This window comes from Martes martes, assembly GCF_963455335.1.
Source record: "Martes martes genome assembly, chromosome: 3".
Classification (NCBI taxonomy): Eukaryota; Metazoa; Chordata; class Mammalia; order Carnivora; family Mustelidae; genus Martes; species Martes martes.
The window spans coordinates 150,176,973-150,198,210 of NC_137890.1; the positions used below are offsets into that span (position 1 = coordinate 150,176,973).

General features: G+C 59.7%; 1 protein-coding gene across 1 annotated transcript in view; it reads right to left on the reverse strand.

Moving 5' to 3' along the window:
• Window positions 1-16,979, reverse strand: part of CROCC2 (ciliary rootlet coiled-coil, rootletin family member 2) — a gene marked incomplete at both ends in the record, with an annotated part of 60,567 nt that extends 43,588 nt beyond the window's left edge. The window contains 5 exons of the mRNA XM_080799417.1: window positions 3,144-3,309; window positions 4,672-4,778; window positions 6,751-6,899; window positions 7,954-8,104; window positions 16,899-16,979. Coding sequence (XP_080655543.1) covers window positions 3,144-3,309; window positions 4,672-4,778; window positions 6,751-6,899; window positions 7,954-8,104; window positions 16,899-16,979 — 654 coding nt within the window. The remainder of the gene's footprint in view (window positions 1-3,143; window positions 3,310-4,671; window positions 4,779-6,750; window positions 6,900-7,953; window positions 8,105-16,898) is intronic.
• Window positions 16,980-21,238: the final 4,259 nt, after the last annotated feature.

Below are 21,238 nucleotides of genomic sequence, written 5' to 3' on the forward strand. Positions count from 1 at the left end.
CAGCTTCCGGAATGCAAGGCCGGGCTGGCCGACGTGGGGAGGAACAGTCACGCCAGGAACCGGCGAGGTCAGGAACGCGAGAGCAACACAGGCAACCTCCTGCCAAACTCAGTAACTCAAACACGTTTCCTTGACCACACTGGCTCCAGGGACTGAGAGAGAAGCCTGGGGCCCATCCAAAGGGGGAGTCTGCCCACACTCAGGAGTGAGATCTCAAAGCTGCTTTCCAAGTTGGGGTGCCAGCAAGGACTGACCAGAACCCATGTGCCCACATACACACACGAGCACACGCACAGCCCTGCCTGCAGGATGCCGTGAGGAGGTACCATGGATGGAATGTCTGCGTGCCCTAAAATCCAAACGTTGAAACCTAATCCCCAGAGGGACGCGGTTGGGGGTGGGGGCTTCAGCTTCCACCCTCATGATGGAGCTACTGCCCTTGTGAAAGGGCCCCTGGGGAGCCCCCTTGCCCCCTGCACTGTGTGTGGGTTTGTGTGTGTTCACAGTGAGAAGGAGCTGTCCCCTGGCCGCACGCTGAATGGCCTCACACCTTGACCTTGGACTTCCTGTCTCTAGAACTGTGAGAATTAATGTTAGCATGACATAAGCTCCAGTCTGTGGTTCTGTGACAGCAGCCTGATGGTAAGATGCAAAGGAAAAGTATCTTCCCTGTGGATAGGGGGTCCCAAGTCAGCCTATATAAAGTTTTCAGTCTGAATTCATACAACCTAGGTTTTAAAAAGGACTCAGGCTGAAAATTTACTTCACTGGGACCCCAAAGACTGTCAGAGCCCCTACGCACCTGTCAGAAGCAAACAAAAATCCCTTCTGGAAGATGCCACCTCCTTTCCAGGTTCCAAAGAACTTTCACAAAGTTCTAAGAAAAATAAGCAGCTCTTGGTTTAAAATTAAAAAAAAAAAATCTCTAAAGACACAAGGAAACAGAGCACTATGGTCAAGAGCCAGAAGAAACAATAGAATCAGTCCTTAAGGAACTTGAGATGTTGGAACATCAAACACAATGGAGAACATACCTATTTTCAGGATGCCTCAGCAAGTAAACAAGAGGCTTGAACATGTGAGTTAAGAGTAAGATATTTGGGGGGCACCTGGGTGGCTCAGCAGGTTGGACCTCTGCCTTCGGCTCAGGCCATGATCTCAGGGTCCTGGGATCGAGCCCCGCATCGGGCTCTCTGCTCCGCAGAGAGCTTGCTACCCCCCCGCCCCCGCTTGTGATCTCTGCCTGTCAAACAAATAAATAAAAATCTAAAAAAAAAAAAAAAAGAGTAAGATATTTGGGAAAGAATCAACCAGAATTCTTAAAGATGAAAGCCAGGATATTTGGAATTTAAGCAAAGCAGACAGAGATTAACAGCGCTTGGACACCAGAGACAGACATGCTGACCAGGTAGGTGTATTTGAAGACATTGTCTCGACTACAAACCAGTGTGACACAAAGAAGACATGCCAGGTTCAGAAGGCTGGAGGGAGTCGGGGGTCCTGAGAGCAGTGGGCCTGCTCAGAGTCGGGAGGAGCGAGGATAAGCACAGGCAACACTCAGAGATGCGAGGACTACTTTCCGAAAGTAACAAAGACACAGCAGATGAGTCCGAAGCAGAATAAACAGAAAGAAATCTGCACAGAGACACACCCAAGTAAAACTGCAGGACGGCAAAGTCAAAGCCAGGATCTTAAAGCTGCCAGGTGGGAGGACAGATACCATCAAAGGCCCTGGGTGCCAACCTCCCGCCAGAGGACAAAGAAAGGGTCTTTAAAGTACTGAGAGAGAACACCTGCTGACCAGTGAGACTTCCTCTCATGGCTGAGGGTGAGATGAAGACCCTCGACCAGCCAGTCCAAGCTGAACTAGAGACCTGTCCTCCAGGACATTCATCTCCACTCGGCGGGCCCACGTCCAGCCACAGGAAGAGGTGGAAGCAGGGATGTGGGGCTGCCTCTCACAGGCCCCCTGCCGCATGCAGGGGCCCTGCTGTCAGCCACCACCCTGTGGTGACCGACATGGCCCTCTCAGGGACACGTGGAAAGGCTCACCCTCCCTCTGTTGCCCCTCCCTGTCCATGCAGCAGGAGGCCCACCCAGCCTTCCATGGAACAACAGCCACAGACAGCTGGGCACGGGGGACAAGCCCTCCTGTGTGGCAGCTGTGGCCCGGGCCTGTGGGGGCCCAGCCAGCTGTCCTTTCCGCCTGACGCTGGTTGGACAGGGCAGGACAGCCCCGTGAGTTGGGTTCTTCTGAGGGACATCTGTGTGGGGTCAGCCTGGGGCCCAGGAACACTGGACCCCCTTGGCTTTGGCTTTCACCTGGAAGCATTTTCCAGGCAGTGTCTGAGAGGAATCCTGCCAGTGGCATCTGGAGAGGACAGTAGGAAGGCCGTGGGGACACCTGACCCCTCCTTAGGGACGGCCACAGCTGCGGAGGCCCACCTTGCCCCAGACTGGGCCCCTTTCAGGGGACTGTGTCCAAGGACAGACCAGAGCAGAGGTGTGAATGCCTCTTTTCACTCAGGGGCCACAGCCTAGCCGTGGGAAGACCAGGACCAGGCAGGGGAGTGGGACGTCATCTTTCCCAAGCATCTCCCCTAGCTCACATCAGGGGTCTCGCTATTAAAGAACAGCCCTGAGGCTGTGGCCTGGGGCACTGTGCCCTGAACCCCTGCAGGGCTTAGGGTTTCAGAAGACTGTGATCAGGCAAGGCCTGGGAGGGCCCTGCTGGCACTGGCCGTGGGCTGGGAGCAACTGCGTGGCTCCTGGCTCCTTCGAGTGTCCCCGACCCTGCAGTCTGAGCGGGAGTCGGGCCTACGAGCTCACCTTCTCTCTCAAGAATGGGGCAGGCTGTGCAAGACCCAGGACCCTGTGCCCTCATTCTACTTTCCGAGTCTGATTTTGAGGTCCTGCCTATTCTCAAGCAAGGGCCTCCCTCCTCCGGTGCCCCCACTCTGCAGACTACTGTGGCCAAGCTGGATGGGGAACATGGGGTGACAGGAGGTCAGTGGCCTTGCCTTCCAGGAGCAACCACAGCGAGAACCAATTCACCCTCTCCCGGCCCCCTCTGCATCCTCCCTGCCACCAGCCACAAACACCAGAGCCCGTGTCCCCCGCCCACGGGCACAGTGGGAGAGCACCTGTCTCCCAGTCCAGCGCTGGGCCTCCCTCAGCTCCAGCTCGCCCCGAAGACGGAGCATGCCGTCCGCCGTCCTGGCCAGCTCCTCGGCCAGTCTGTCGTTGGCCTTCTTCACCTGTTCCAGCTGTTCCCGCAGAAGGGCATTCACCTGGGAGAGCCCCGTGCTCCTGGATGGGCCCAAACCACAGCAGTGTGACAGTGGGCAAGTGGCTTCTCCTTTGAAAGGTTCTCTGAGAGCCAAGCCCTATGCTTCCGGGGCCCGGCTGACCCAGCTTGGGTGTGAAGATCCCCAGACCACACCTAAGAGGCACAGACCACCTGCCATGGGTCCCCCATGGCTCCCCAAAGGGTGCCAGTATCTGAGTGCCCCCGGTACCCTCCTCTGTCTCTGAGATGCCTACTCTCCCTCTTCTCCCGTGCTGAGCGTTCCTGGCTGTGCTCCATGAGTGTGGCTGGCTCTGTCGCAGGGGCCGTGAGCCCTGAGACACACGAGAGCGGTGGCACTGGGAGCTGAGGGCACCAGGCCTGGGAGGAGGGCACGGGGCAGTGGAGAGAGGGAGTCTATACGCCCTAGGAAGGGGGCAGCCCCCCTGTGATCGTGGGGTCCTTTCTCCACTGAAGCCGGCTGCTTGGGGTAGAGTGTCTCTCTGAGAGCCAGCCCTTCTGGGCAGGCTGCAAGGCCACAAAAGGGACCTTCTTTGCTCCTCTTTGCAACCTGGGCGTCCTCTCCTCCTGGGTTGTGACCCCTCCCCTCTCCCCCGCTGTTTTTGAAAACTGGTTTTCAAAATGCTTCTCAGCACTTTCCTTCCATTTCCAGAGTCCCTGAGGATGAAGCAAGTAATGGGAAGTATTCCATAAATGTTCTAACCTCCCCCAGGTCTGGATTTGCCGCTGGGTTCAGGGGTGTAACCCCTCCTGTCTGTCCTCCCTGCGGTGTGGAGACCTGCCCTTCCCTTCCAGGGACGGGTTCCTGGAGCTTGGGGGTCAGGCTGCTTCTGGAGAGCTGGGGTTACCACTGGGAGGCTAGGGCAAGACACGCACTGGTCGCTGGTGAGCAGAGAAGTCCCTGACCATGCAGCCGAGGGGACCTGGGAGGCAGGGCCAGAGCGTGAAGAAGAGGGGTCTTGAGGGCAGCCCCCATGGGCACCCTGGGACTGGCTGTGCTAACAGGGGCCACAGTCAGCTCAGGGGCCTGCCTGCAGTGCTGGCCAGGGCACCAGCCTTGGTGTCATCAGGGGCCTGGAGGGGGCACGCTTAGGAGCACAGGGCCTGTGAGACCCTCAGACCTGTGGGACCTGCACCCCACACCTGAGGCCACAGCCGGTGGGACCCCTCCCCACCCTGCTCTGCCCACTCCTTCCACTGCCTCTGAGGCCTGCAGCCTGCAGCCAACATGTCCAGGCAAATTTGGCTTGGAGTCACTTTAGGAAGAGACTGCCAAAGGCCCCAAGGCACAGTGGGGTCTGCCGCCTCTAGGGGTGAGGGCCGAGCTCCCAGTAGCCTTGACTGCCTCACACATCCCGACTCACCTCTGCTCAGCAGCCTCCAGACGTCCCAAGGCCTCCTCCAGGTCCACGCTGTGCTCCAGCTCCGACCTCCGCAGCCGAGCCTCTGTGCTCTCCAGGCGGGCCTGTAGCTGGAGAGGAACAGAAGTCCCCACCTGGCCAGTGGCTCCTCAGCCCCCATGCAGGGCGGCTGTGGATAAAGTCCTCCCCAAGGTGGGAGAAGGGGTGCCCCTCCGGCTGCCAGCAGGGGCCTGCTGAGGCTCAGGCCCCTCCCCACAAGGGGGCCGAGGGACAGGCATTCGCCCCTGACCCTATGCCCAGTGCCTGTGGCTGGCTGAGGAAGGGTCTCCGGGGCCTGCTTCTTAAGGGGCAGGATGGCTGAACTGGGGTCACTCTCCATTGAGAGAGCTGAATATAGGCGTCCCGCCCCTCCAGCAGCACACCTCCCCAACCCCGGTGCTGGAATCTGCGTTCCCAGTGTCTCCTCTCGCAGGTGGGCAGGAGCATGGCCACCACCACGAGTGGGCTTCGTCCCCCCGCAGGCCCGGTGGAGAGGGGGGTCGTCTGAGCTGGACCAGGCCTGCCTCAGAGCCCATGTCCTTCCTGGATCCCTGCTGGGGCCTGAGCAGATGGGGAGCCTGGGGCTCCAAGGGAAACAGGAGGTGCCAGGGGCTGCCCCCAGCTGTGCCGACCCAGAGCACACTTGGGGTGTCTGGGGAGGGAACTCAGGTCAGTGGGCAGGCTGGAGGCCAGGGTAGGGGCTGGGGGTGTCCATAGAGCAGGCACACTGGCCACCCTGACCCCTGCCCAACCCTGTCCATCTGCTCGGGGATGACGCTGGGGAGGCCTGGCCCCTTCAGGCGTCTGCACAAGGGGGAGGCTGGATGCCCGCGGGAGCCGGCCATGTGCGCTGAGCTGCGGGGTCTGGGAGTTCAGTTCTGACTCATGAGGCTTACTAATCTGTCCACAGGATTTCTGGCTTCTCTTCCCACCCCCGGTTCCCAACATCTCCCCACCCTGTGCTAGGAAGGTCCCCCACCCCCACAACAGGGCCCAGGCCACAGACAGCCCTGGAGGGCTGGAGCTCACTGATGTCCTCCTGGCCCTGACGGGGATGAGGACACTGACGCTCGTGGTCCTGCCCCGAGGGGTACAGTAGGGGTGGGGCAGCGGGGAGAGCGGGTGTTCAGTGTGGGGGCTGGCGATGCCCTTGGGTAGCTGGCACGGGTCACTGGTCATGCTTGGAAGGGCCAGACCTGGTTCAGTCTCGGCTCCAATGGGGACAGCACGGCCCTCAGCAAGTCTGGCTGCTCTGAGGAAAGTGGGGTCATCTATCCTGTCACGTAGTGCAAGGAGGACTCTGAAGACAGCAAGGGTAGGGTGAGCCAGATGCATCGGAGGCCCTGAGCACCCCACACTGGGACCGGACATCCCGGCCCAGTCCCACTCAAGAGCCATGGGGCTCAGAGGGGCAGACCCTGGAAAGAGGCTCAGGCCTGGCAGGCTTCCTCAGCTTTCTGGCATGGGTTCCCACCTGAACAAGAGGAGCTCCCCCAACCCCACACTTTATAACTGCATGGTCTCTTGCTATGGTGGAAGGCACTGTGGGTGCCCTGGGAACCGAGGACTGAGGACCCACTGGTCACAGCTGTCCTCTGAGGTCCGTGGTGGCCTTGATTGTCAGGAAAAGGTCAGGGGGGCAAAGCCAATTCTCTACAGGCTCTGTCTGAGGGTTGGGGCCCATTCCTAGCAGACCCCAAAAGTGAGGGGCTGAGGCCAAAGGCTCAGGATGACTAGGTTTCCCCCACAAAGCCCCCAGGCAGCCAGGACATGGGTCCACACTTCAGAGACCGGGGGAGGGGAGCACTAGAAGGAAGAGGGGCCTGGACACTCGTCCTGTTCTCACCCACCCCTCTCCAGCCTGTTTTCCGGTCTGTGGCTCGGGGTTTAGATGTGCTGCGGCTGAGGTCGCCTGTCCCTCTGTGTCCTAAGACTCAACAATGGTCCCGGCCCTCTAACCACCAGTCCCAGCAGGTGACCACCCTGCCGCAGGCCAGGCTGCCGCCTTCTGCTTGTGCCCACATACCCGGGACACACGCTTACCCGCTCACTGAGTGCATGGTACCTGCCGGCCAGCTCGTCCTGCTCAGAGCCTGCCTGGGTCAGCAGGTTCTCCAGCCTGGACAGCTCCTCCTGCAGGAGCTCGTTCTCCTCCTGCACACGGGCCGCGATGGCCAGTGGCTCCTGTGTCCCTGGACAGGTAGCACCAGTGTCAGCCCGGTGGCCGAACCAGGGTCCCCCCATCTCCTCAGCTACCGCACCCCATCCGGTGGGCCTCTGGGCCCCTCACTGGGCTCCCACGGCTGGTCTGCCCTGCTCTTCCAGGAAGGTCCCAGGTCTGACCCCGGGACCCTGGCTAGGGGATGTGGGCTTCATGCTCCAGGCCTCCCTCCCTCTCCTGCTGGAGGACAGGCCACTGACGGCTGCCCTACCTCTCATCCACATCTCTAACCCCAACACAGTCCCAAACCAATTAGAGTGGAGGGTGTGGGAGTGGCCTGGACTCTGGGGACCCCCGCCCCCTGTGAAGCAGTGAGAACTACTGATTTGGGGTAACTGGATCGCATCTGAATAGTGAGCTGCTTTTCTAAGCACACAGTGGGCTTTCTTCTTCCTTAGCATACACCTTTTGTGAGTGACTGGTTCCCTCAGGAGGCTGGACAGACCCTGACTACAGAAAGGGGTCTCAGGACACACACATGAGGGAGTCACCTGCACTAGCAAGGGCCAAGTGGCCTGATCCGCTGGGTGGCCTGCTGCAGGGACCCAGCTGGGGGCCAGTCCCTCAGCTGCAAAGCGCTCTGCTTGTGGCAGGGGATTGGGGGAGGCCTGGGTGAGCAGAGGTCTGGAGGGGACCTGCAGGCTGGGTGAGCAGAGGGCTGGGCGGGCTGGGGGGACTAGCTCAGTGTCTGTGCTTCCTGGGTTTCGACCTTCAGGGTTTTCACTCATCTAATGAAACAAATACGATGAAATCCAGATGGCTGGTCACAAATGTGTCTCAAACAGAAATGCAGCGCTGGAGAGTCCTTGTGGCCTTGTGGTAAACACGCTGTGGGGCTTGACACAGGACCCCTGTGGTGACCCCTGTGGGAGGGTGTGGTTCTGTGCCCCATCACACCGCAAGATGACAGGCCTGGAGAGGCCAGCCGAGGGGGACACTGCGGGGCGGGTGAGGAAGCTGATGGCCCTGTGGCTCCCCTGGTGCCCAACCCCACCTCCATCGTCACCCCTACCACCGTTCATCACCTTGATGTGGTTCGTCCCCCAGGCTGCCAGCCACGATCTCACGGATTCGGGCGGGCACAGGCGTGGGCAAAGCCCGCCAGCCTGCCCCACGAACGGTCAGTGTCCGGGCTTCTCTGGTGGCCATGGGACTCAAGACAGTGTCCTCCAGCCTCTGAAAAACAGCCATGCAGACACACTGGAGGCTGGCAGCCTCCTGGACAGCTGCCAAATACCTCTCCACGAGCCCACTGGGGTTTATGGGGCCACCGCAGGGCTCCCCCGCCCCCAGCAGCAGTGCCCTGGAAAGGACCGCCTGAGGCTATCCCCCAGAGTACATGCCTTGGTTTCTCTACCTGCAGGGTGGGACAGAACCCTGCCTGCCTGGTATGTGTCCTGAACCCTGGGGGCCAGGAGGACACATAGCCTAGCTGCTCACGGTGCCCTGCCCTCTGGCCCTGCTCCACCTCTGTGGGGGCCGGTCTGAGTGTTCATACTGGGCACCTCCAGAGAAACTGGGAGGCAGCTGCCCTTGCTTCGGTTATGGGACCCGATCTGGTGTCCCCCTGCAGCACACAGTCTCACCACTTTGGCTGTGGGGGTTTCTGAGAGGGACTGGCAACTTGTAAGAACCTAGACCCACCCACCCACCTCCCTGCCCACCAGGAAGGGCATGAGGAGGCCCTGGGAGAGGGCAGGACAGGAACTAAGGGAGGGGCTGTGGGAGGAGAGTGAGGACAGCCTTCCTTCTTGGCCTGTCTGGAATACCTGACCTGCTGTGGGAGAGGTCTCAGGAGGCCGGGAAGCAGGCAGGAAATCCCAGGGTCCTGGATACCCAGAGGCTGGGGCTGAGGGCTCCTGGGCTCTGCTGGCCCATTGCTTTGGCCCTGGGGATTCTCTGCATCATTAGGTGAGCAGAGCTGGGGGAGGGCCGGGCGTCACCCTCCAAACCCGGGGCCGGATAGGGCCCTTCTTGCCGGGTCTAACTGCAGCACTGGCCCTGGGAAGGACATTCAGGGGCCTGAGCCCACTCTGGGCATGCGAAGCTTCCCAGGGGATCCTGGAGACAGATGTCTGCTCCCAGTGACTCTCCAGGGCTGCAAACCGGGCTCCTCCTGTCACTCCCTACCCAGTCCCCGGTGTGCTCAAACTCACCCCTCCTCTAGCTTCCAGGATCCCTCTCCTTGTGGTCCCTCAGAGCCTGCTCGCCCACCCTGTGACCCTCCAGATCTCCCTCCCAGCCCGGGGTCCCAAGGAGTGACCTCCTACTGCCAGTCCCCTCCCTCCTCCGATTTCCTCCTAGCTCTCTCTGAAGACCTTCTCCAGGTTCAGACCCCTTCACCTGGCTCTGTCCCTTGGCCCCTGGCTGGTTGGGGTGGAGGGCTTCCTGGGCCTACCCTTATTCTGTCCACTCCACTGCCCTGGTATTTCTGCTCACATGCCTCCAATTCTCCCCGGACACAAGGCATGTTCCACTTGGACCAGAGGCCAAGAGTCACCCCCAGACCTGGGCTCCTGCATGACATTTGGAAGGGCCCTGTTCTGATACCCAACAGCAGCCCCGTTCCTGGACCATCACTGAGCAAATACCACCGACTGACTTCCACTGCCCTCCCCGTGGAGCGAGAACCCTAGGCTTGGCTCACCTGGGACCCAGCCCTTCTTCAGGCCAGAGCCTTGCTTTGCAGGAGGATGTTTGAATTTGAGTCAGCAGGGGGCCTTGGGAAGGCGCCATCCCCCCACATCTCCCCCAGATGACCCGCTTCAATATTACCCCGGGTGGGAGGTGAGCAGCCTGCCTTGGGGGCCTGGGAGGACGTGCCTGCTACCCTTTCTGGGCCAAGCAAGGCACGGGTGCCAAGACCATCAACCGCCTCTAATGTCTTCCCGGGAGGCAAGGAGGCTGAAGGGGCTCAGCCTTTGTCTGCCCTGAACCCTGTATTTGCACTCGGGGGAAACTGAGGCTCAGCGGGATAGCGAGACCCACCCCGGGCCCCGCTGTAGGAACAATGAACTCCAGGAAGCTCTCCCTCCGAGGCCCGGAACGGCTCTGCCCCTTCGCCCTCCCCCACCCTCCCTGCTCCCTCGGGCATCCGAGGCGCCACCCGCTAACGGGAAGGCAGCAGCGCCGCATAAACTTGACTCATTCCTAACATTTACAGAGGGTCACTTATTAGCCGAGACGTCCCAAGAGGCGCTGGGGGCGTAATGGGTTCCAGCTGTGGCCGGGTGCCTGCGATGGGCCGCGGCCCAGCTGGAGCCGAGGGGGCGCGGCGGGGGGGCGCGCGGAGGGGAGGGACCGTGGGATGTTGAGGGCGGGGAAGGGGCAGGCCCGGGAGGGGGAGGGGGAGGGGCAGGAGGGGAGGGCGGGCCGGCAGGGGGAAGATCGGGAGGGGGCGAGTCCGGGAGGGGAAAGGGAAGAGCCAGGAGGGGGCGGGGCCAGGAGAGAGGCCTGGTCTCCATCCGGGGCGGATCGCTGGGCCTCGAGGACCTGGGGGCAGGACCTCGCTGCTCTCTGCCTGTTCCGGGCAGCCTTGAGTCTGGCCCAGAGAGGCTGCTCACTCCGCCCCGGGACCCTCCTCCCCAGCTGGCTATTTGTGGCCTGGCCCCGGTGACTGGGCGTCAGCGTGTCCCGGCAGTGCACAGGGAGATTTCGGGCTACCCCACTCCCCGCCCCGTCCCGTACTCTCAGCCCGTCGGAGGGCTGGACATCGGTTTCCCCAAAGACCTCAGACTCATAGTTGAACCCAGCCGTTAGCCTTCCTCCTGCTCCCAGCGCCCTCCTCAGCTCAACTCGCACTAAAGGCGAGTTCCCAGCCCCTGCATGGCCCTGTCCTGGAAGCAGATCCCCACCTAGGGGGCCAGGCACCCCTTGGTCACGGTCACCGCTCCGCTCCCCACCGCAGCTGTGTGGAGGGGATAGCCTGCACGCGTAGGAACCTGGGCTCCCCTATCTACCCCCCACCCTGGATTAGAGCAGGAGTCCCCATGAGAATCGGGCTGGGGTCCCTGTCCTGCCACAGCCAGCGCACGCTGTGACCCTGGGTGTGTCTTCTGCCTCAGCCCCTCCTCTGTGAAGTGGGAGGGGGCATCCTAGAGCCCTGGGGGTGCTGCAGCTCTGTGGAGGGTGCAGTGTGGAGTCTGCGAGACAGGAGGCCTCTCCGGAGGGCAGGTGACCTTGTAGGTCAGGAATGGAAATCACGAAGAGCAACGTCACTACTTCCTCTTGCTGGGGCAGCATCAGTAAGTCCCCGAGTGGCCCCTCTGGACGTCCCGGCTGCTGGGACACGGGGACACAGACAGCCTATGACCCCAGGCGGAAAGAAGGATGGGTTCACAAGAGGAGCCTGGCATCTTCAAGATGGAGAAGGTGAGGCTCCCTGCACCCGACTGAGGGGGATTTTTGTGTGCCCCAGAGTGGGTCCAGTGAGCCCAGGGGCGGTTAGGGAGGGGCACCAGAACCTCTGATTAAAATCACCCTGGGAGAGAGCGTCATGTGGACGATCCCAGTTCAGCCAGGTCACAGGCTGCAGCGTCGTGAGGCAGCAGCAGACCTAGGGAGGGAGTGAGAGTCCAGGGGCTGTCCTGGGCCGCTCTGCGCGTGGACCGGCCCGCCGCTGCCAGGGCCTGGCGGCCGAGCTCCCACAGTGCCGCCGTGTGGCCTCCAGCGGCACTGCAAGAGGCTGCCCCTATCCGAGCCCTTGAGGTAGGAGACTGCGGCAGGGGGTGGGGGACGTGCAAGGGTGCAGGGGTCACTGGCCCCGCTGAGAAGCCGAGAAGTGAAGGTCAGGTCGGGAGTGGAGTGAGGCAAGGCACTCACCACTGAGGATTTCTTAGCGAACATTGTCACACCTGCTCTTGTCCACTTTATGGGTGAGGGGGCTCCCCCAAGGTCATGCACTCACAAAAGACAGTGTTAGGACTGAGCCACCTGTGGGTCCTGGCACCTTCCTGGTGGCTGGAGATTGGGTCTCAGCAGGCACGCTGGCCTCAGGTGTCCTCCCCAGTGTGGCACCTCCCTGAGCCCATGCAGATGGGCTCTGGCGGCCCCCGCCCCTATTCTCCTCCCTGTGTGCCCGCTCCAGCCCTCCCACACCTGTGGGCACTGGGCACTCCCACAGGCCCTCCCTGGCAGCAGGCTTTGGCCTTCGCCAGGAGCGGGCACAGCTGGGAGAACATATCTGAGGACAGGGCCTGTAGCCAAGGCCAGCGACCAGACGTCTGCTTGCCATCTTTCCATGGCTTGGCCTGCGGCAGAGAGGGCCCTAGCTGGGATGGGTGCTTGCCAGGCTCCGTTTCCTGAGGAAAAAGAGCTTCTCTGTGTCTGGGGTAGCACCTGGCCACTGACTGCTGTGTCTCAGTACTGGCCAGTGTAGATTTCTGTGCATTTGTGGAGCCCTCTGGGTCACTGGGTATCACCCCAGGAGCAGGGCCATGCTTCTTATGGGGGGCCGTTTGGTCCTCAACTCATAATAAATGGGAGATGTGGGCCAGGCACTGAACAGGCATCTGGGGGAGAGGAGGACAACTTGTCATTTATCTTTGTGTCCCCAGCATGATCAGTGCTTGGCACAGGTCACCATGTGAATGGTGGAAAACACAGCCTAAGGAGCAAATCACCAATTACAGAACGATTTATATATATTAAGGAACTCTTGGAAGGGCAAGGGTCCTGTTGGTCTTGTTTGCTCCTGTGTTTGCAGTGCCCACACAGACCTCCTAGAGGAAGTGGCAGGCAAGCTGTCCAACAGCTAGTGGGGACACAGATCAGGTGTCCAGGTAGAGGGAAGAGTGGAAGCAAAGGCAGTGGGGAGGGTTCTCAAAGTCTGCGTGGGGCCTGGGGGAGGAGGGCACAGAGATGGGGGGGTCAAGGCAGCAGAGGACACTATGGAAGGCTTGAATGCCTGCCCCCTTGGTGCCGCCACCACAGTCCCCTTGGACCCCAGGGTGGCGGCAGGAAGAGCAGTGTGTCTGAATGAGGAGGGGGATGTGGCCCATCTGATCAGCATAGATGGTTGATCTAACCAGGTCTGCTGTGACCTTGGCTGCATCAGGGCAAATGGACGGAAGATTCAAGACGGGCCGGCGCCTCTGTCCCTGGCTGGCTTGGAAGGAGGACAGACCATGGCCCTTGGCAAGTGAGTAATGGGGGCTTGCCACACTGTGATGCTCTCAAGCCATCCCAGCTCCTGTCCCATGGGTGGGCGCCCTCAGCTTCCATCCCACCCCTTCCTGTCCCAGCCCACCTCATCTTCTGTCATGCTCCTAACACATGGCTCCAGCAAGCCTGCCTTCTCCTTGTGCATCAGTGATTTTTCTCTCTCTTTCAGACTTTTCTTATAGACACATGCTGCTAATCCCAGTGGTCCGTGGTCTCCACTTCCTTGATCTGTTAGCAGCAGGTGGGTCCCACCTCCTCCCTGAAACACTGTCTTCCTGATACCACTCCTCCCAGCTGTTCTCATTTCATTGGTCTTGGTCTCCTTGGCTGGTTCCTTCTTGCCTCTCCCATCTTTGAGTGGGGAGTGCTCCAGCTCCTCTTTCTATGTACACACACACCCGGCTCCTCACTTGCCAACAACCCCAAATGTCTATTTCCAGCATGGAGCTCCTCCCGGAGGTCAGCTCCGTACATCCACTCACCTCCCTGTTCTCCCCACTTGGATGCCAGTAGGCTTGTCCTCTCCAAGATGTTCCAAACAAAACCTCTGAGCATAGTGTAGTCAAACGAGGTGTTAAAAAAACAATATGAAAACCCCTACATGTTTGGAAATCAGGGTGTTTATACCTCTAGAGAACCCATGGATAAAATCAAGTGGAAATTGGGAAACAGTTTGAACTGGATAATGACAAAAATTATTATGACAAAATGTATGGAAGGTAGCAAATGCATTGTTTAGAAAGAAAAGCAGACTTTAAAAAAAGAACCAAAAGAAAGTGGGAAATGATACGGTTGCTGTGGTAAACAGTGGGGGTGGGTTCCTCACATTAAACTGGGAGTTACTGGGGGGACCCAGCAACCCCACTTCTGGGTGTATCCCCAAAAGGAGTGAAGGCGGGACTGGAAGGGAGATTTGCACATCAGCGATCCAGCAGCGTATTCATACAACCCAGCCATCTGTGAACAAGTGAGTGGAGACATACAACGTGGTCCAGCCGCACAATGGAGCACAATCCAGCCTTACAAAGGAAGGATGCTGTGACCACGGCGAGCGCATGGATTCCCCCCCAGGGGACACTGCACAGAGTGAAATGGATCAGGCACAGAAGGAGATTTAGTGCCTGATCCCACCTCCAAGGTCCTGAGAGGAGCCAAATTCATGGAGGCAGGGAGCAGAAGGCGGGCGCCAGAGGCTGGGGTGGGGGTGGGGAGTCCGTGTTTCATGGGGACAGAGTTTCCGTTTGAGAAGGTGAGAAAGTTCTGGAGATGCTGGCGGTAATGGCTGCACACGTGTGAATGGGCTCAATGCCGCTGAACCGCACACTTAAAAAATGGCGAAAATGGTAAATTCTATGCCTAGATACATCTATATTTACCATAATTTTTTAAGAAGTTAAAAAACCCTTTTTTAAAGATTTTATTTATTTATTTACCTGAGAGAGAGAAAGAGAGAGAGCATGTGCGCACACGTGTGTGGAGGGAGAGACGGAGGGAGTGAGACTGAAAGAGGGAGAGATTCTTAAGCAGAGTCTACACTGAGCACAGAGCCCAATGCCAGCCCCGATCCCACGACCGCAGGATCACGACCCAAGCTGAAACCAACAGTCAGACACTTAACCGACTGAGCCACCCAGGTGCCCCGTTAAAAAAAGTCTTTTTTTAAAAGACACCTGCAAATTAATGAGCTAAGCATGCATCTCAAAAAGTCAGATGAACAACAATCCCAAAGAACTGAAAAACAAAGGAATAATAAGTCTGTACATTAATGGACCAGAAGGCAAAAATACCGGAAAGAGGATCAACCAATGGCTGAAATCAGAAAAGGAAATGTCGTATCGCTCAGGGTGACCGACCCCTCTTGGCCTGCCCCGGGTCCCCTGAATGTCACGCGGGAAGCCCTGGCTCTCCAGCCCCTCAGTTCCAGGGGCCAGTGGCCACCTGCTTCAGGTCCTCAGACATCAAAACAACGAGAACATACTGGAAATAACTTCTGTCAGTAAGTCTGGAAATTCAGATATTGTGGACAAATTCCCAGGAAATTATCATTAATCAGAACCTATACCCAAAAGAAAGAGCATCTGTTTCGGTAGCTCTTAATGGGACTGAACCCAGAATCCAGGGCCCTCTGGTGTTGGCCCCCTGCCTGGGCTCTTCCGTCTCTCTGCTCTGGGCCCGGACGCCCCGAGAACCCAGCTCTGAGGAGGAGGCCCGGGGCCGGGCGCTCTGGGGTGCCATGCCCAGGCTGCAAGGGGAGCTTCTCTAGGCATCGGGGTACTTTCAGGCCCAGTCCCCCGCGAGGCCCCCATCCACAAACCACCCCTTCCCAGGCCCCTCAGTTTCCCCATTTGCAGCTGGCGGGGCTGGAGGAGCCCTGTGGGCCTGCCTCCCCGTCTGGACAGGCCTATCTGAGCATCTCTTGGCGCCAGCCTGCCTGCTCACCCCCTGGGTGCCGGCACTCGGATCTCCATCACCACGATGCAAATAACAGGTTTGGCTGGGTGGGCGGCGCAGACCTCGGGTGCGACTCCTTGTGACTTCCAGGTGACAGTTTCCCACAGGTAGTGGGGACTTGCGGGACAGTCTTGTCTGCCAGGCACCTGGGCCCACTGCCAGACAATGGCCCCAGCCCGAGTTTCTCCCTCAGACGCCGGTAACCATAGCAACGTGCTTCAACCCTCAAGCCTACGTTTTCCTGGAATCCAGAGGGGATGTTAGACTCCTCCCCAGCTGACGGCTGATGGGAGGGTCTTATGCGATGCCTGGCTGAAAGAGTCTGGAAACTGTGATGTGCAAGCCTGACCTCCCTCTGCCTGTCCTTCTCTCCAGCCAGAGAACGGAGACTCTTGGGAGCCGGACAAGGTCACCAGGCCCGGCCCTTGTTTTGTGTTGCTGCATCGCCCAACTCAAGGATCCTGTCCCATCACGTCGTACACTATGTGGGCGCCATGTGTGCGTGCATGGGGGTGTGCATGTGCGTGTGCATGTGGAGGGTGGTTCCACCGTGTTATGTAATCACGTGGCACCAACCATGGGCAATCACTCTTCTCTGACCACGTCAACCCCACGTCAACCCCCTACAGCGCACTCTGAGATTCTAAGAACCGGGTTAATTAACAACTGAGTCAGCCAGGGCACCGAGGGTTCACTGGCATCCCCGAGGGTTCAGTCAGGGTGGGGACGACCTGGTCCAGGTGGCCAGAGCCAGGTGATGGCAGTGGGGGGCAGCTGAGGAGTGGGGATGGTGGTGCTGGGCACTGAATTGACTCTGGGAAGTAGGGGAACAAAGGAGAGAGGGGCAGGGGGAGAGTTCGCAGTCCCTACTGTTGTTGCTGTTATGCACACGGTAAAGTTCTGGAAGTCACAGAATAGATCCTGGGATGAACCCTATCTGCCCAGCAATGGCGGCTCCCACACTCTGCCAGGAAGAAAGCAGGGAATGAGATCCCAGCATGTGGGACCCCGGTGTGGGAGGGTAGTCCGTCACTCCCCACCCACAGTGCGCAGGCTGTGACCCTGAGGCTTGAGAAGGGGGCTGGTGGCCTGAGCTCACACAGGCATGAACGGGGAGGCTGAGTGCTCGGCTCAGGCCTCCCCACATCCAGGCCACTCTCTCCCCAGGCCCCTCTCCTGAGCTGAGGCTGCCCCGGTGTATGTGTGCGTGCACACATGCGTGTGCGTGCTCATGCTGACCACGTGAGTGCTCGAGGGCCCCTTGGAGCTGGGGAGGTGTGGCTTCTCTGTGCACCCTCCCAAGGTGCCCTCAGAGCCTACTCCCAGGAGGGTGCTAGAGGGTGGGCACCCCACTGACCTGGATCACGGTGTCCAGCCCCAGCGGAGACCGCTCTGCAGCGGCATCCCCGTGGCCGGGCTCGCTGGAGGCAGAGCTCATCTTGGATGGGAGCACAGGACTCGGGAGAGAGCCGGGGCTTGGCTGCCCGGTGAGTGTCCTCCTGGTGCCCTGGCTGGGCTGGGACCTGCCCCAGCGCACCCAGCCCCACACCTGTGCAGCACCTGGCTCCTCCGGTTGGTCAGTCGGGGCGTCCAGCTGCCCCCTCTGGGCTGGCGACCAAGCAGCCAACTAAGCCAGAGGTGTTGCTGGGGCAATGGCGACGCTGAGGATTGAGTTTCCTTGGAAACAGGAGTGCAGGCCCTGTTGCCATGGGGACTAAGGAACGCTGTTGTCTGCAAGCGGTCTCCTGGACACCGGAGACGCCCTGGGTGAAGCTGTCTACCAGAATGACCACAGCCAGGAGGGGCTGGCTCTCCTCCAGGCCTCCCCCTCCCCCGCCCTTGTGGGGAAAGGCTCCCGGCCTTCCAGGGGCATTCTCCCTGGGAGGAATTGTGTGCTTGGGGCCACGCATCAATCAGCTCCCTCCTAAGGGAAAATCAGAAACTATGTCTTCTTTCTTTCTTTCTTTCTTTCTTTCTTTCTTTCTTTCTTTCTTTCTCTCTCCCTTCCTTCCTTCCTTTCTAAGATTTTATTTATTTATTTATTTGACAGAGAGAGAGAGAGAGAGAGAGAGATAGTGAACATAAACAGGGGGAGCCAGAGAGGGAGAAGCAGGTTCCCACTGAGCAGGGAGCCCAATGTGGGGCTTGATCCCAGGACCCTGAGATCGTGACCTGAGCCAAAGGCAGACGCTTAACGACTGAGCCACCCAGGAGCCCCTATGGCTTTCTTTTCTAACATCTAGAAAAGAACTTTCAGGTCAGTAGTGGGAATGTGTCCAGCAGATAGGTAGAGTGAGGCCTGGAGAGGAGAAACCACCTGCCTGAGGACCAAAAGAGACCCCCATCATCCTAACCTTGCACTTGGATGCTTCCCTCTGGAGCTCGGTCTCAGGGTAATCTACTCCACGGGTGGTTTGTGCCACACTCGCTGTACCCCTGTCACTGAAGGCTTTCCAGAGCCACATAAAGGACCAGCAGGGACACCCAGACCTCACCCACTGGAGTGATGGGACCCAGGCCCAGGAGCAAGTGAGGGACAGGCACACACCTGTGTCCCTCCCAGCCTGGGCCTCCTGGGGCCTCTGGACTGAGTCTGGCACTGGGCATCGAGGCAGACCGGTGTCCTCTCCCCATGCCTCATTCCAAGCTGGGTCTCTCCCAGCAGAGTCCCTCTTGAATTAGGGACAGCTGTTGGAGATGGGCCCAGCAGCCGGGAATGACTGCCCTTCGAATGAGAGGAGACCAATGTGGGGACTCTGGGGATGTCCTGGGGACCCCCAGAGCCTGGGCTCCTCTGAGGCCACTCGAGAAGATGGGAGTCAGCCTGCCTGCGCAAGGCCAGAAGGGACCCGGCGGTGAGGGGGGATGCTCGGTGGGAGGGCTGCTGAGGGACTGTGAGGGACCAGGCTGTCTCCTCAAAATGGAAATTCAAGACCAGGTCACCTGTGCTTAAAGGAAGCTGTCCCTGAGAAGCACTGGATCTCTGTTCCGGAATCCTCAGGGCTAGCCGCCCCCCAGAAGGACAGCCACCGGAGTGCCTCATGCAGGCACAGGCCAGGCTCCCTGGCTGGACATAGTCCCACTGGGCCTGCAGGGCTGGCATGGGGCTCATCGGACAGGCCAGTGGACGGTGGGCCCTGGCCAGTCCTTTCACCCCAGGCCCCTCTGGACAAGCATAACCTCCAGCTTCTGAAGGTAAAAGCCGAGATCTAGATTCAGAGCCCAGGGGACCCATGCTGTAGCTTGGGTACCTTCCGGCACCCTAGGCTGCCTATAGCACCCTTACTCCAGAATCTGAGCCCAGGGGATTCGGAGAGGTGTGAGGCAGGTGTCCTCAGGGAGGCAAAGGAAGCGGCAACATTGCTCAGGGGGCTGGGCCTCCTCTGACCCCGACGAGGTGGGCTCTGGGGGCATAGAGGGTAAGCCCTGCCTCCAGTGAGTCTTCCCACCTGGGGAGCTCAGTGTGGGACATCCGTGTGGTGGTGGCATGAGGCAGCTGTGGAGGCCGGTGTGATTATCCGCCATCTCTCTCAGGAAACCAGGAGAGTCGTGGCTCCATGGTGGGAGGGACAACCTGTTGTGCCTCTTGCCCCTACTCCCCAACCCAGCGTTCACCTCGGCCTATTCTCCCCCTTAAGCCCTCGGGCCGCACAGAGAAGCCCAGCACAGGTCAGCCTTTGCCCACACCCCAGTACCCTTTCCTCTAGGGAGGAGCCCAGCCCCTCGAGGCTTCCACAGGCCCCGTGGCTTCACTGCTTGGTGTCCCTGCTTGTGCCTCCTCGTCCTGGGCTGTCAATGGATGAGAAGGAGAACCTTCAGGACCAGGCAGCCCTGGGCCCCGGGCATGGCTCCTGGGGAATGTTCTGGAGTGGATGGAGGGTGTGATAGAGGTCCTTAGCATGCAGGTAGCACCTCTGTGGGATGGGCAGGGGCTGGGCTCAGGAAAGACCACAGCTGGTCCTGACCCAGAGCAAGAGAATGGCCTCAACTTTTCCTGTCTGCTGCCGGCCTTTGGGGCACCAGAATTTGCCACATCTGATTCAGACCCTCCCTGAGAAGGGAAGGGCCCTCAAAACTCGCACCAAAGTACTGGCTTCCTGGTGTGAAGGCTAACCCTCAATCACATCTCTTATATTCGCCCTGACAGGTGTGACAGGGATGGGTGCGGCCGGGCCTGCCGTGGATGGGACACGTTGCCCTGATGTGTCCTCTGAAGATGGGTCACACGCAGGGCAACCCCGGAGGAGAGGAGTGGCCTGCCTCTGTCCTAGCTCCGCAGGGCCTCCTAGCAGCCGGGCTACCCTAACTGGCTCTAGGATCTGTCTGGGTGTCAGTCTGCTCTCCAGTGACTCTGTCCCCTGAGGACCTACCCACCTCCCCCCCTCCCCCCCCGAGAGCCAGCTGTCCTCAGTGACAGTCCATCGGGAGGGTGGGTGATCACTCAGGAGAGGAGTGGCTCCTGCCAGCAGCTGTGGTTCAACAGACCCAGGGGCACGGCCTCCATTGGGTGTGTCCCTTGCAGGTGCTGGACAGGAAGCAGGCCGCACACTCTGCACTTAGGTTAAATATAGACTCCTTTTGGACACTTGGGCTCAGGCACCGCCCAGAGCTGCAGACTTCTGCCCGTCGGGGGAGCGCCCCAGGCTACTGGTCACTGTCGGTGTGTCTGTACCCCTGAACCAGGGGACAAAGGTAGCAGCTATGTAACTGAGTGGTTGGATCTGAGACCCTTGGAACCCCTCTCCCCATGGCCTCTGCCAGCCCCCTTCTTGGGCTGTGGCCGCCCCAGCCTCCTTCCTGCCTTGCAAAGCTTCATGGCTTAGCTGTCTGCTCCCTGTTGCCTCTGCCACTAGCTGAGGATGGCCACCTCCTGGGTGACGGTGCTGGCCCACACCTGCTTCTTCTTGGGGGACCCCAAGTGTCCACAAAGAGCCGGACAGCAGCCTACAGCAGACAGATGAACCCTCACACCCCAGCCACCAGCACACATGCACCTTCCACAGGAAGGTCTGCCTACTTCCTCCCCAGCGCCTCTTCAGTGCCCTCTGTCCCCCCTGGGCCAGCACCCCTGTCAGCTGCCCTGTCGACTGTCACCTCCTGCGTGCAGTCCCACGTGTCCCTTGCTTGATGGTGTGGTGCAGGTAGAAGGGTGTGATGGGCTTTATGCCAGAGCTGGGCACGCCTGTGCTGGTCTCTGCGAAAGGAGGCAATTGGCCGGGTAGCTAGGCCCTTAGCCCCAGGCTCCCAGGCAGGTGGTACAGCCCCCGTGTCCTCCCCAGACCAGGGGAGGGAAGACCGCTCTGGGGTTGCTGGGAGAGGCCGCCTGCGAAGAAGCAGACCCGCGGGGCTCCTGGGCAGTGATGGGCGAGGGTTCAGGAGGGATGATGGCCCATGGGACCTAGGGGACGAGGGGAGGTGATGGGCAGTGATGGGTGGGGGGTCAGAGGATGGCCCCTGGGACCTGGGGGACGAGGAGTGGTGATTTAAGTCCTGTGCTCTGTGCCTTTCATGTCTGGTGATTCTGCAGAAGATCCCTTCAAGAAATCACCAGAAACCGAGGGGCAGCATAAGCCCACAGGCTGCTGGTGCTCAGACAGCTGGGCTGTGACACCCAGTGACAGAGATGTAGCTGCGTGGGAGCCCTGCGGAAGCCGAGGGCCAGAGCTGTCTCCTCACTCTGACCCCACCACATGAGAA